The sequence below is a fragment of the Mercurialis annua genome, linkage group LG1-X (assembly GCF_937616625.2).
Source record: "Mercurialis annua linkage group LG1-X, ddMerAnnu1.2, whole genome shotgun sequence".
Lineage (NCBI taxonomy): Eukaryota > Viridiplantae > Streptophyta > Magnoliopsida > Malpighiales > Euphorbiaceae > Mercurialis > Mercurialis annua.
Window position 1 is genome coordinate 45,486,264 of NC_065570.1, and position 12,980 is coordinate 45,499,243.

The 12,980-nt window shown below is 39.5% G+C and overlaps 2 protein-coding genes across 3 annotated transcripts; both read right to left on the reverse strand.

Annotated features, from left to right (window-relative positions):
- Positions 1 to 14: 14 nt before the first annotated feature.
- Positions 15 to 4,136, reverse strand: LOC126664252 (probable disease resistance protein RF9). 2 transcript variants are annotated; one of them, XM_050356549.2, is made up of 2 exons: positions 570 to 4,136; positions 15 to 480 (listed from the first exon to the last, which is right to left on the reverse strand). In XM_050356549.2, the coding sequence occupies exon 1, from the start codon at positions 3,945 to 3,947 to the stop codon at positions 597 to 599; it is 3,351 nt and encodes a 1,116-aa protein (XP_050212506.1). In that variant the 5' UTR covers positions 3,948 to 4,136; the 3' UTR covers positions 15 to 480; positions 570 to 596. The 2 variants fall into 2 exon arrangements, with proteins under 2 accessions (XP_050212506.1, XP_050212507.1); XM_050356550.2 differs by having other exon boundaries at positions 566 to 4,136.
- A 6,179-nt stretch (positions 4,137 to 10,315) lies between these two features.
- LOC126665044 (uncharacterized) lies at positions 10,316 to 11,853 on the reverse strand. The gene is made up of 2 exons (XM_050357719.1): positions 10,961 to 11,853; positions 10,316 to 10,883 (listed from the first exon to the last, which is right to left on the reverse strand). Exons 1-2 carry the CDS (start codon positions 11,546 to 11,548, stop codon positions 10,407 to 10,409), a joined length of 1,065 nt encoding a protein of 354 aa, XP_050213676.1. The 5' UTR covers positions 11,549 to 11,853; the 3' UTR covers positions 10,316 to 10,406.
- Between the last annotated feature and the right edge of the window lie 1,127 nt (positions 11,854 to 12,980).

A 12,980-nucleotide genomic window follows, 5' to 3' on the forward strand; every position in this document is an offset into this window, starting at 1 on the left:
TAATAACTGAAATGTTGCTAGTGAACCAAATCTGATTTTGATATGATATTGTAAAGGTCATAGCTATCAACTCATTATGTCATTACAGTGGTAGAGTAGAGTTACAGCAAAAAGAGTAACATAGGCAAGGACAAATATCTGCGACATCAAACGACAAAAGACCGGAGAGCAGCGACATCCAAAATGACACGACAATAGCCACAGCTTGTAGTTGATCGTAATGATCGAAATGAGAACTTAAGTAAAGAAGCAGTAATGCTCGTAAATTAAAATTGACACCCAAAAAAGTTCATCAAACCTCGTCTTACCACCAGCTTTCGCCATATCAAAGGCGCTGTCAGTGTTATATATACGGTTATATCATCTAGCAGATAATAATTCCTATATACATGATAATACAAAAAAAGAAGTCGAGTACTCCACGTGCATCAAACTACTGCCAATAAATAGATCCAAATCACGAATTGGAAAGACAGATACCTACATATCGAACACAAATAATCATTAGCAGCATAAACAGAAATAAAACACTATTTATTGAAAGGACAAGAGGTAAGAGTCATACATACTTTCTGTTATTGGTAGAATCTTTTGCATCAGCAGTTCTCGACATAGACATTGAGCACATGAGCAACTTTATCGCAATCCTCGCCCTCATTATCCTTAATTCTTGCTGACAACACAGGCACATTTGTTAATTTCAGTTTGCAGAGAGTCTTAACATGCTGCAACCCATCAGGTAGCATCTCCAAATGTTGACAAGATTTGATCTCCAAACATTTTAGACTAGGCAGTGCGCCTTCCTCTATGCTCCATTCGTCTAGCGCATGAAGCTCCGCTAACTTGAGAACTTGGAGCTTAGGAAATCCTCTGGAATTGCAAACCATTTTCTGTCCTGTGAAGGACCCGGGGAATAATCTCAAGTTTATCAGGTTAGGAAGTCGGGACAACATCTGCATTGGGTCTTCCGCCAGCCCAGATGCTGATAAAGTAAGGACCTTGAGGTTTTGTGGGAGCTCGGAAACAACATTTTGATTCACCAAGTTTCCAAACAAATGTACGCTGGAGAGATCCATGTGCCCTGATAAAGACTGTAAGCGTATGTCCGCAGGCTCACTCGATTCATTAAATGATTTCAACTTCAAAAACTGAAGATGATTTAGGTTTTGAACCCAATTTGCAACAGCATCCAGTTGTGAAGACATTTCCTCATTCTGAGATGGCTCAGATATTTTGCATGTCAGACCCAATTTTTTGATGTCCAGAAATGTGTCCAGACCATCTTTCACTGGGCTACATTCATCTACAAATGCACCCCATAACGTTTGTAAATTCTCTAAGCAGCTTCCTTTTGGTCGAGGCACAAATTTGCAACACGAACTCTCGTCAAGGAATAAGTGTCGCAGTTCCTCCATCGTCCAGATTGAATTAGGGAGCGTATTGACATGTGTGTGCTTCAAATCTAGTGTTTGGAGCTTCAGCAATTTGTTGATGAACAATGGAAGCATCTCCAGGTAAGTAGACCTCAAGCCAAAGTACCTCAATCGTGTTAGTTGACCTAATGCCTTCGGCAATTTTGGTTTGTAAACATGCTCAAGATCGAGAACCCATAGAGCACTAAAACACTTACTAGAGATGCATCGTTGAATAAAATTCCCTACATCTTCCCCGGGTCTGCTTCCTTCTCGAGTATCAAAAGATAGAAAAGAAACTGTTTCTCTATAACAAGAGTACAAAGATGAGGGTGATGTGCTGTCTCCATGGATATGATCAAAGCTGGCATGCCTATGGTCAAGATGGTCGACTAGACGGTGCATTGCACAGGTGCTTGAAGACAAGTTGTCACCGATATGGCCATTATGTTGAAGAAAATTAGCTTCCTTGGATTTTAACAGCCAGTGAACTCGTAGAGCATCAGGCAGGCGACATGTTTTAAATTTTCCATTCATCTTCTTCTTAGTCACTTGAATTATGTTCCTGCTAACCAATTCTATTAAGCATTTCTCTGAAACATGCTCTGGAGACTCTGTATCGTTCTTCCCATAACCTTCCGCAACCCATAATCCAATTAATCTTCTCACAGGGACTTCAAAATGATCCGGAAACAATCGCAGATAAAAGAGACATCTCCTCAGATACAATGGCAAACTCTTGTTCATCTCCTGCAAAGTTCCCAACCAAGGTCCTTCATCTTTATTGAACTTCTCAAGCACCCTTGACCAGTCCTCCGCAAATAAATTTTCCCTGGCTAAAAGTTCTGCAAGTTTGACAATTGCCTTGGGCAATCCACCGGAAATTCTTAGGATTTCCCCCTTCTTCAATTCTAGAAGCTCTATGGGAATGTTAGCATTCAGAGAACGAACAAACAAAGCCCAACTCTCATCATCACTCCATAACTGCAATCTGTAAGTGAAGTTTCTCTCATTGCTTTCAGGAGTTATTCCTAACTTGGAAGCAATAAAAATGACTCTCGTCCCACCTGACAGGCCGTCAAAAGCAGCCCCAAGTTGATTCCACAAGACTTTGGATGATACCCCGTCAATAACAATGAGATACTTCTTATCCATCAAGAAATCATTCAGCATTATCCTCAACTTGCACAAATAGTCATCCCAATCTCCATTAAAAAGCCTAACATTCAAATATCGGGCACCCACTATCTGTTCCATGACGCGGTTAATATTCGAGTCACGCACCCAATTAACCCAAACACGATGAGGGAAATGATCTCTAATAACAGGATTATCATAGACTGACTTAACAAGCTTCGTCTTGCCAATGCCTTCCATTCCTAGAACTGAAGCTGTAAGGCAATTTGTATCATCTCTAAGCAACAATCCCATAATATCATTCAAATTGCTATCAAAACCAGTTGTATCAGGAATTTCAGCCCTACCAGCAGAAGAGGACGATGATGAAGCAGCAGCAGCATTGCTATCAAAGCTATTAAAATCAGCTTGCTGGTTTTGTTCATCATTACCAGAAGATGGGGGTGTTCCATCATCTATTTCATCAAATTCATCAAAGTCGTCATCATCAAAAGAAGACAACGAAGTAGCATCTCCTGGTATATTAGGAACAAACCTACCAGGGAAATTCGGTTGAAACGGAATTGGAGGAGGATGAGGTAAATTTGGCGGAAACCTAGGAGGCGGCATATACATTTGGTGCGGAAGTTTACCAAACCTTTTGATAATCTCCTGAAGTTTAATCTTCATTTGATCCATCTCCTTCCGAATCTTCCTCTGCGACTTAATCTCAAAAGACCCTTTTCGGCCACAATCCGATTTCCCCTTCTCACACAAGAACAACCCAATAACATCATCCGCCGATCGCGAAAACAAGTTCACTTCTTCCATCCAAGCCATCTCTTCCCCCCTAAGCTCTTTCGACTCCAAATCCTTAACATAAATATGCAACAATCTCATTTCATCTCGAACCCACCTAGCTTGTCTCCTAACAGAGGCACTAATCTGTTCTTGACTAGCCAAGGCAATAACTTTCCTAATAACAGGACTCATAATACTCTCACCAACATCAACCTGCCGTCTCGAACCCGACGCAGAGCTACTTGAGCTACTAGACCAAGGGTCCATCCCTTTTTTTCGACTCACTTTATCAGTTGCTCTAAAAATTTCAAGCCTAATACGATCCAACTTCTTACGCAGTTTATTCTGATCAATGGAATCAACCAAAGCAAGCAAATAACACAAAAGGGTACCTCTTTGGCTCTTCTTTTCAGCTGTATGCAGCAAGAAATCAATGGCTTCTTCAATGTCATAAGCAACGTCTCTCTTGCAGTCAAAGTACTCGGAATTCACAATATCTCGTAGCTTGCTTTCGATGCTCTCTAGCTGATCTTCTAACCCCAGAAATGGAACTGACTCGTTGACTAGCAGATCAGAAAGTTTCCATAAAACGGGTGAAGAGACCAGCTTTCGATCCATTATTGTGGGTTTTTTGAGATGGGTTTTGGGAAAATGTCGAAGAAATGAAAAGGGTTATTGCAGAAAGTGAATTTGTTGGATTGATTGGAAGTGTTAGTGAGGGTTTACTCAAGCAAGGAAGAAGAAGAGTTTTTTTTCTTTTTTCTTTTTCGAGAAAAGAGAAAGAGAGTGAGAAATATAATAAAAACAAAAATGAACGACCCAAAGGTTATTGACTTATTAGAATATAGATTGGAGTAAATGAGTCTACAATTTCCATTTCATTTTGGTTTAATTATGGCATAATCACTCAAAACCCCTCACCTTTATCCCTTTTTGCAATTATACTCCGACGTAGTAATTTTTTTAATTTTACCCTAATTTGTCATTTTGTATTTTAATTGTACCAAAAAAAATTAAAATAATTCTTCATTTTTAGCATATATTTCAATTAGGCTCTAATATTATTAATAATATAAAAAATTAAAGATTATTTAAACTATTTTCTAAGTAAAAAGAGGTCAATTTAATGTTTTGGGGTACAATTGAAATATAAAAAGCTAAATTAAGGTATAATTGAAAAATTTCCTACGTCAGGATATAATTGCAAAACGGGTAAAAGGCGAGGGAGTTTTAAGTGATTAAGCCTTTATTATTAAAAAAATCTCAACTTGTACTTTTTTTAATTTATAACCTGACTCAAAAAAAAGTTCAATTATACCCTTGAGTTTATGTTTCACTTTTACAGATGAAGAGTATAATTGATAATATAATTAATTTAAAGATAAAATCACTAAAACCAACTAAATAAAAGAATTACATCATATATTTTTTTATTTTGAAAGAATACATAAAAAAATAACTTTAAAATTATTCAAATATCTTCTAATAATTAATAGAAAAATTAATTTAAAAATAAAGGATTATTATTATTTTTTGAAGGATTATTTTGAACCATTTTTCAAATAAAAATAGTTCAATTATATTATTGAGTTTTTTTTACAAATACTGGGAAAACGAAAATATTTACAAAAATGCAACATATATTTTTTCTTAACAGAAATACAAAAAATAATTACAAAAGTACAATTTTTTTAAAAATAATTACGAAAATACATGTTTTATATAAAATTCAATTTTCCAGATTTTATATATGTTTGGTATATAATACGTATATAATCTATATGTAATTCATTAATTTTGTATATAATCCGTATATAATTCGTATTATATACGAATTATATACGTTTTTTTTAAAAAAAATAGATCTGAGAATGAAAATATCAAATCTGAAAAACGGAGAAGATGAAGATGAAGCCAAACTGAAAATCAAAAAACAAACTGAATAGATCTATACATACAATAATAAATCCTAAATCTATACACACAAATCATAAATTTATACACACAAGTTATAGATCTACACATATAAAATACTAGATCTATACATATAAATATAATTTTAAAATATTACACTCAAATGGCGGCGGAGTGGAGGAGATAGCGGCTACGGCGTGGTCGTGGAGGGGCAGCGGCGGCGGCTTGGGCGAGAGGGAACAACGACGGCGGCTTGGGCGAGAGGGAATAACACGTGGAGTGTACAGCGGCGGCGGCGTGGACGTGAAGGCACAGCGGCGGCGGCGTGGAGGGGACGACCGGCGGCGGCGGTAGAAGGATGGTGGTTGTGTGCTTTGAAAAATAAAGTTTGATAATGGGTTGTGGAGATTAATGGAAGAAGAAAAGAAAAAAAGAAATTAGGGTTTTGAAGAATAAAGAAGAGAGAATGTATTTTTAGTAATAAAAGAAATAAGATGGTATATTTAGAAATATGGAAAATACTCTTGTAAAGAGAAAATATAAGATAACATATTTGTAAATATTTTACCTTATTATGGTATAGAGTGCAAATATTCCTATATTATTTGGGTAAAAACTAAAAAGGTACAATTGAACTTTGTCATAAATCAGAATATAAATGAAAAAAATACAAGGTAGGGGTTTATTGAGTAATTAAGTTTTTCATTTCTTATTTAACCTATCTAAAGGTCGTTTTTTTTTTACTTCATCTCTGGTTGTTTTTCTTATTATATTTGATACTCATACATTCGCAAATAATTTTATTAATTTTTTTTGTTTTTTTATTTAATTCTTGTACTTTTAAAAATAATTTTACTTGATCCCTCACACTTTTGTATTTTTATTAATAAAAAAATTGTATAAAATTATTTTTGAAAGTATAAAAATCAAGTAAAAAAACAAAAACGTTTAGAGATGAAATAAAAAAAATAAAAAGTACAAAAATTTTAAAATAGGTTTTGCCTTCATTTTTAAATGAATTTGTCTACTCAAAATGAAAAAGTTTAAAGAAAAAAATGAAAGAATAAAACTTTTGATGGACTATTTATAAAATATTCTATTTAAAAAATAATTACAATAATTTAGAACATATTTATGTAGTTTTATTTGATATCCACTTTTTTAAAATTAATTTTTTTTTAATTAGGATTTTTTTCATTCTCTTTCATTTTCCTCACACAGTCGTCGCATCCTTTTCTCATTCTTCTCCAATCTCTTTCTTCTTTTTTTCTCTATTTCTCTTAAATTCATCTTTTTTTTTTCCTTTCACATTTACGAACATAAAAATAACCATCGCCTTTCAGATCTACGACCGCAATGAAGGTATCGTCTGATGGATACCGAATCCTACTGAAAGTATAATGGAGCCGAGTTGCAGGGGATCCACTCTCAGGCGACGCCGGACTCCCCCTGAAGACCGAAAGATACGGAGGAGATGCCGAATCTCTAAGATTCGGTAATACACTAATAAAGACCGAATCCCACATGATCCGCCAAGAGCGCGTCAGGTCCGGGATTCGGGTAAACGACTGAATATGGAAACATTGTCCTATTTGGACACAAACACTACATATGGAAGGATAAGCTCTACTTTAGGAAGATAAGACTATTTAGGAAGACGTTCCTAAATAGGACTCTTATCAGATTAAGGTAGATCTCGACAAATCAGGAGAATCCCTACGATACGGCCGAATCCCTACAAAGTAGGATTCACCTGCCTAATACAACTCTACTAGGTATATTCGACTACTATAAAAGGAGCACGAGGTATGCCTAGAATCAGAATGACATTCACATACTCAAAACGCTGCTCAAAGCTCTAGACTGACTTTAGCATCGGAGAGTTAATCGGACAACCACCATCCGGTTAGCTTCTACCCTGTTTTGCAGGTTCACTCACCGGTTCAGAAGGCAGACTCCATCAATTGGCGCCGTCTGTGGGAAAAGCTTAACTAAACTTCAAAAGAAGGAGCTTTTCTGAACTCAAAAACAAATCTCATTGAAGAAGATGACTTCTGAAAGAGTAAACCTGAAAGACAAACAACCAATGGACCCAAAGAGCACTCCGGAGATAATCAACGTGACGGAAGACGGGCTTCTCAACTCCGGGGAAAAAAGCAACACCGGAGGGCTCTCTTTCTCAACACCCCAGTACCAAACTAATCCAATAAGAGGAAGCATCCCAATTGCTTTCAACCTAAGCACTGAAGAACAAGCACCAAATGCAGCGGCACAAGATCCACACAGCGAAATGCTGAAAAAGATACTAGAATCTGTACAGGCAAATCTTGACAGATTGGCTAATGAGGCCAAAAGAACAAACGACAGGCACGAAGAAACTATGAAAATGCTAAGGGAAAACTTCAGCCCTACAGCTCCCAGAAGAAGAGAAAGAACAGGAAATGCAAACCCAGGCCGACGGGAGACAAGGGCAGAAAACAACAAAAGCAAGGAACCTCGGACCAGAGGAAACGAAGAAAGGAACGAAGCAAGAAACCAGCGAGGAAAGGAAACCAGCGAAGAGGAAAGTCCTGACAGAGAAAAATCTAACGAGGAATCACCGGAGGCACCCAGAAATGAGCACAACCAGGAGGACGCCCGAAGCGGTCTGAATACGAAAAGAGACGAACGAAGGGAGAAGGAAAAAGAAGACGCCCCACCAAGGAGTAAGCGACAAGAAAGAGATGCAGGGAAAGAACAAAATAAGAAAAAACACCAAGAAGGAGAGGGCGAATCGTCAGAGACACCCCAAAAAAGCAAAGCCACATATGTGGTGGAAGAAGATTTAGAAGAGAAGATCGCCAAAGCGCTCAAAAAACTAAAATCTGAAGAATTGGACATAGAGGACCTCAGGTTGAAAGGATCACCCCTCTCGCCCGAGATCATGGAGGAAACCATCCCGCACAGCATGAAGCTGCCGACCTTGCCAATTTTCAATGGGGAAGGAGACCCCCGAGACCATACCTCTAGGTTCACAGCGACCATGGGGCTACTCAGCGTATCGGACGCCATCCTTTGCAGGGTTTTCCCTACCACGCTCACGGGCACAGCCCAGAGATGGTATAACAAATTAAAACCAGGCTCGATCAAAAGCTTCGCTTCGCTTTCAACAGAATTCCTCAACAGATATCTCACAAACATCCCAGCTAAAACCACTACCAGTATCCTAAGAGCCTGTATCCAAGAAGAAGGAGAAACCCTGCGAAGCTACATCGAACGATTCAACAAGCAAGCTATGAAGATAGACAACCTGAACGTCGACATGGCAACAGAAGCATTGCGAGACGGGACGCGATTCGGAAAGCTGGTGGACAAGCTGCTAGTCAATAAACCCACAACTTTCTCGAACTTAATGGGCATAGCTCAGAAATACTTCGAGTTAGACGAAGGGCGAAGGGCGATTCGCGGAAAGGAAGCAAAAGGAAAAGAATCAAAAGAGAGATCCAGAGAAAAAACCAAGTCCAAACCTGATGACAGGAGAGGAAGACCCGAAGAAAGCAGACGATTCGCCCCCCAGACAAGATATGAATCGAGATACGATCCCAGAGATGATGAGAATAACTTCACTCCATTAAACACCAGCCGAACTAATGTCCTCATGTGGATCAAAGAAAACATCAAAAACGTGGTATGGCCACCCAAAATGAAAGCAGAAGCAAGAGACACCAGAAAGTACTGCAAATTTCACGACGATTACGGACACGAAACGGATAGCTGCAGAGACTTAAAAGTCGAGATCGAAAGAATGATCGACACAGGCGAACTGAGGAAATTTGTGGCCCGAAAAGAGAAGAGCAATGACAAGGGAGAAAAAAGAAACAGAGAAGACAAGCCAAAAGAAGACGAGCGCCCATCCAAAATTCTGGGAACCATACACATGATTAATGGTGGAGGGCATAGTAGCTCCACGATCAGGAGGAAGCAGAGGAAGGAAGTAATGAACATACGAGAAACTCACATGCCGCCAGTGATCTTCGATGTAGAAGACTATGAACACGTCAAAGCACCTCACAGCGATGCTTTGGTAGTGACTACTATCATTGAAAATTGGAACATGGAGCGGATCCTTATCGACGAAGGAAGTGCAGTAAACCTCATGACAAATGCAGCATACAAAATGTTGGGAGGAACAGCGTCAAGGTTACGCCGAGTCCCAATTCCGCTATCAGGACTCGGTGGACCCTCCATCACCCCGCTGGGAGCAGTCACCTTGGAAGTAATAATCGGCCCAGAAAGAGGAATGAACAAGAAAATCATGTCACTATTTAACATAGTGGACATGGAATTGACATATAATGCCATCCTAGGAAGACCTTTCCTCCATGACTCGGCAGCGGTAACCAGCATCAGAGCACTGGCAATGAAGGTACCGACTGAAAAGGGAGTAGTGACGCTGAGAGGAGACCAAGGAATAGCCAAGAAGTGCTATGATGAGTCAGTGGTGGATCTCCAAGAAAACAAGACCGAAAAGAAGGAAGAATAGGAATGAAAAACGACCCATCATCGGTAACGACTCTCCGTCTTACCAGATGGCGTCAAATCTATCTTTAATGCTTTGTATGCCATCTTTTTATCAATAAAAATTCAATTTCGCTACCATCTGATTAGCCAGACGAACCAATAAAGAAATAAAAATCAAGAACAGCCACGAATGATTAAATCAAAGACGAAAGAAGAAAAAATAAATTAAAGATCAAACTCAAGAAAAGCTAAAAGCCAAGAAAATGAGTTTAAATTAACTCAAAGCAAAATCGCCGAACCAGGCAAATCGCCACGAAAGTCTAAGAGCCAAGAAAATGAGTTTAAATTAACTCAAAGCAAAATAGCCGAACCAGGCAGATCGCCACGAAAGGCTAAAAATGAGTTTAGATTAACTCAGAAAAGGCAAATCGCCAAAAAAGAGTTTAGATTAACTCGAAACAAAAACAAAAATAAAAAGAGTTTAGATTAACTCTACAAAAAGCAACGCCAAGAACAGGGTTTAGAATAACCCTCGAGGCAAGACAAGTACATAAAGATAAGGCAAAAGCACATTTCGAAGAAAAACGAAGAAAATATATTCATAAATTGCGAATTACAAAAAGCAAAATTAATACATCAGCAAATACAATCAAAAGAAAACTACTAGACACGGTCTTTAGAAATCTTGACGAGGAGATCACGGGCGATGGCCTGGGGATCCAACCCGTTAACCCCAGAAAGATCAATATTGGGATTCTGCTCCAGAAGCTTCTTCCCAATCGCAAGGCGATACTCGCTTATCAGAGCAGAGTAAAAAGCCTTCGTATCTAGCAGACGGATGTGAAGACCTTCAACCTCCGATCTAAGACTATCCCTCTCCCCACCAACAAGGGAATTGATCCGAATGAGCTCCTCAATCTCTTGAGTCAAGTCATCGGTCTTTTTCTCAATCACTTTCACTTGGCGATCATTAATCGCATCCTGCGCCTTGAGTTGCGCCAGAAGGGAATCATGCTCTTCCAAAGAGGCCTTCAATTTCGCCCTTTCAGACTCGGAAGTCGCCAAAAGAGCAGACAGACGCTCGACCTCCTCCTCGGCACACTGTCGGCGGTCGTTCAATACCAGAACAGATTGAAGGGCCTACACACCAGAAATAAACAAATAAGAAAGCAACTGAATACAAAAAACATATTATACTCAAGAAAGAAAGCACTTACAGAGAAACCATGAAAACAAGCCAGATCGGAAAGCTCCTGACCCGGCCTACCACAGAACCACGTGACATCATCAGGAATCGCCAAAGTCCGGATATATTCCGCTAGCACTCTCGGATTCAGCAAACTGGCAGGATCCTGACCTTCGACCCATTGAACCAAGTCTGGAGCAGAAGAAGAGCTTCCAGGAAAACTCTCCCTCGGTGGAGAATCATCGACAACTCGACGTCTTTTTCTAGACGGAGAATCCGGGTCTCGACCTAGAGAAATCTCTCCCGAATCAGCAACAACAGGCCCCTCTGAGGCCACACCCCCAACTCCCCCCGAAACGATAGATGATGCTAGAGGGGGAAGTAGTGACGGAATCGCCTCGTCGCCGACTGGAACAGCCGAGTCATCACCATCATCATCATTTATAACAATAACCTCAGGCAACGCTACCTCGGCGGAAGCTAGGGGGATATCAACAGGAGCTCCATCCACGACAATGTCGCCAGGAATAACGTTGGCAACAGGAACGTCAGGACCACCCATCGGAACGTCCAAATCTACTTGAAATCCGGAAAGGAAATCGTCAGAAGAAGAAGACATCCTACAAAAGAAACATTAAAAAGAACTTAAGCAAATTAATATACCTTGAACAAAAGAGTAGCAAAGATCCGCCAAGCCTCGAGGAGGATCCTCCAAAGGAAACCATCGACTCCGAAGATGACTATTAACCAAGACATCTAAAATGGGACGAGACACAATACTACAAGAAGATATGTCAAAAGCAAGTTTTGACTCGGATAAACTTAAAGGAGAAGAACAGCTCCGAACTGGATGAGAAGAAAAACCATCCGAAAAATGAAGAAAAGCAAATTTATGATAGACAATAAAGAAACGCCTTCGCCAGCGACTGGTTAGACAAGGAAGATAAATACGAGATCGCCCTTCTCTACCAAGGGCGAAAACGAAGCAGCCATCACACTTCCTAAAATCTACAAAATGATATAACACTTTGAGAGAAGGGGCACAGCCCCGGAGCCTACATGCCTCCGAAAAGGCGAGCACTACTCTAATCGTACCAGGGTAAAGTTGCCCTAGAGCAACCTTTAAATCCCTACACACTTCTACTAAAAATGGATCCAAAGGAAACCTAAGACCAGCAGCAAATTGCTCTTCAAAAAGAACCGCCCTACAAGAAGATCCGGGAGAATCAGACGCAGCCATATCGGCACCGGGTAATATTACCCTATAATCAAAAGGAAAACTATACTTAAAATAAATATCTAAGACTTCATCCCTACGAAGCTTCGATCGGGTAAAAGCCATAGCAGCGCAAGCATCTTCCACTCGACTAAGAGGCATCCTAGAACAGGGAATCACAAACATAAACACAAAATAAGGATCAAACAAAAAATATATTGAAGAACACGTTGAAGAACACATCAAAGAACAACAAGTACAGAAGAAATTTCCAAAACACAAAGCATGGAGAATATACAAAGAAGAAAGCCATATTAATATCCAAACAACGAAAGAAGACATACCTGAAAAATCTGGAGAAAACAAGTCACGAAGAATCAAATAATCAAACGAAGAACGAAAAGGAAATAGCTACAAGAAATGAGAGTAAATTCGAAAAGCAAAGTAAGAGGGAAAAGAAGAAATGCGAAGAGATTAAATACAAAACGCTTTTGAATCATTAACCGTTTAATCATTAAATGCCAACACGTGGCAACGCAGAATCTTACTAAAGATGAAACGCCGTCCACAAACATATGAAACGACTCGCCCGGAATACGAAACGACTCGCCCGTATAAAAGAACTCAGCTCCAAAAGAGCTAAAATCCACTAAGGCATAAATGCCAAACTACTTCAGCTCACTTGCGGGGGGGCTAATGATGGATACCGAATCCTACTGAAAGTATAATGGAGCCGAGTTGCAGGGGATCCACTCTCAGGCGACGCCGGACTCCCCCTGAAGACCGAAAGATACGGAGGAGATGCCGAATCTCTAAGATTCGGTAATACACTAAT

Excerpts from the sequence above, each read along its gene's own strand:
- LOC126664252 (XM_050356549.2), bottom strand. The coding sequence starts at position 3,947 with ATGGATCGAAAGCTGGTCTCTTCACCCGTTTTATGGAAACTTTCTGAT.
- LOC126665044 (XM_050357719.1), bottom strand. The coding sequence starts at position 11,548 with ATGTCTTCTTCTTCTGACGATTTCCTTTCCGGATTTCAAGTAGATTTG. Across the intron at positions 10,884-10,960 it reads CTTGTTTTCATGGTTTCTCT|GCCCTTCAATCTGTTCTGGT; the intron begins GTAAGTGCTTTC and ends TCTGGTGTGTAG.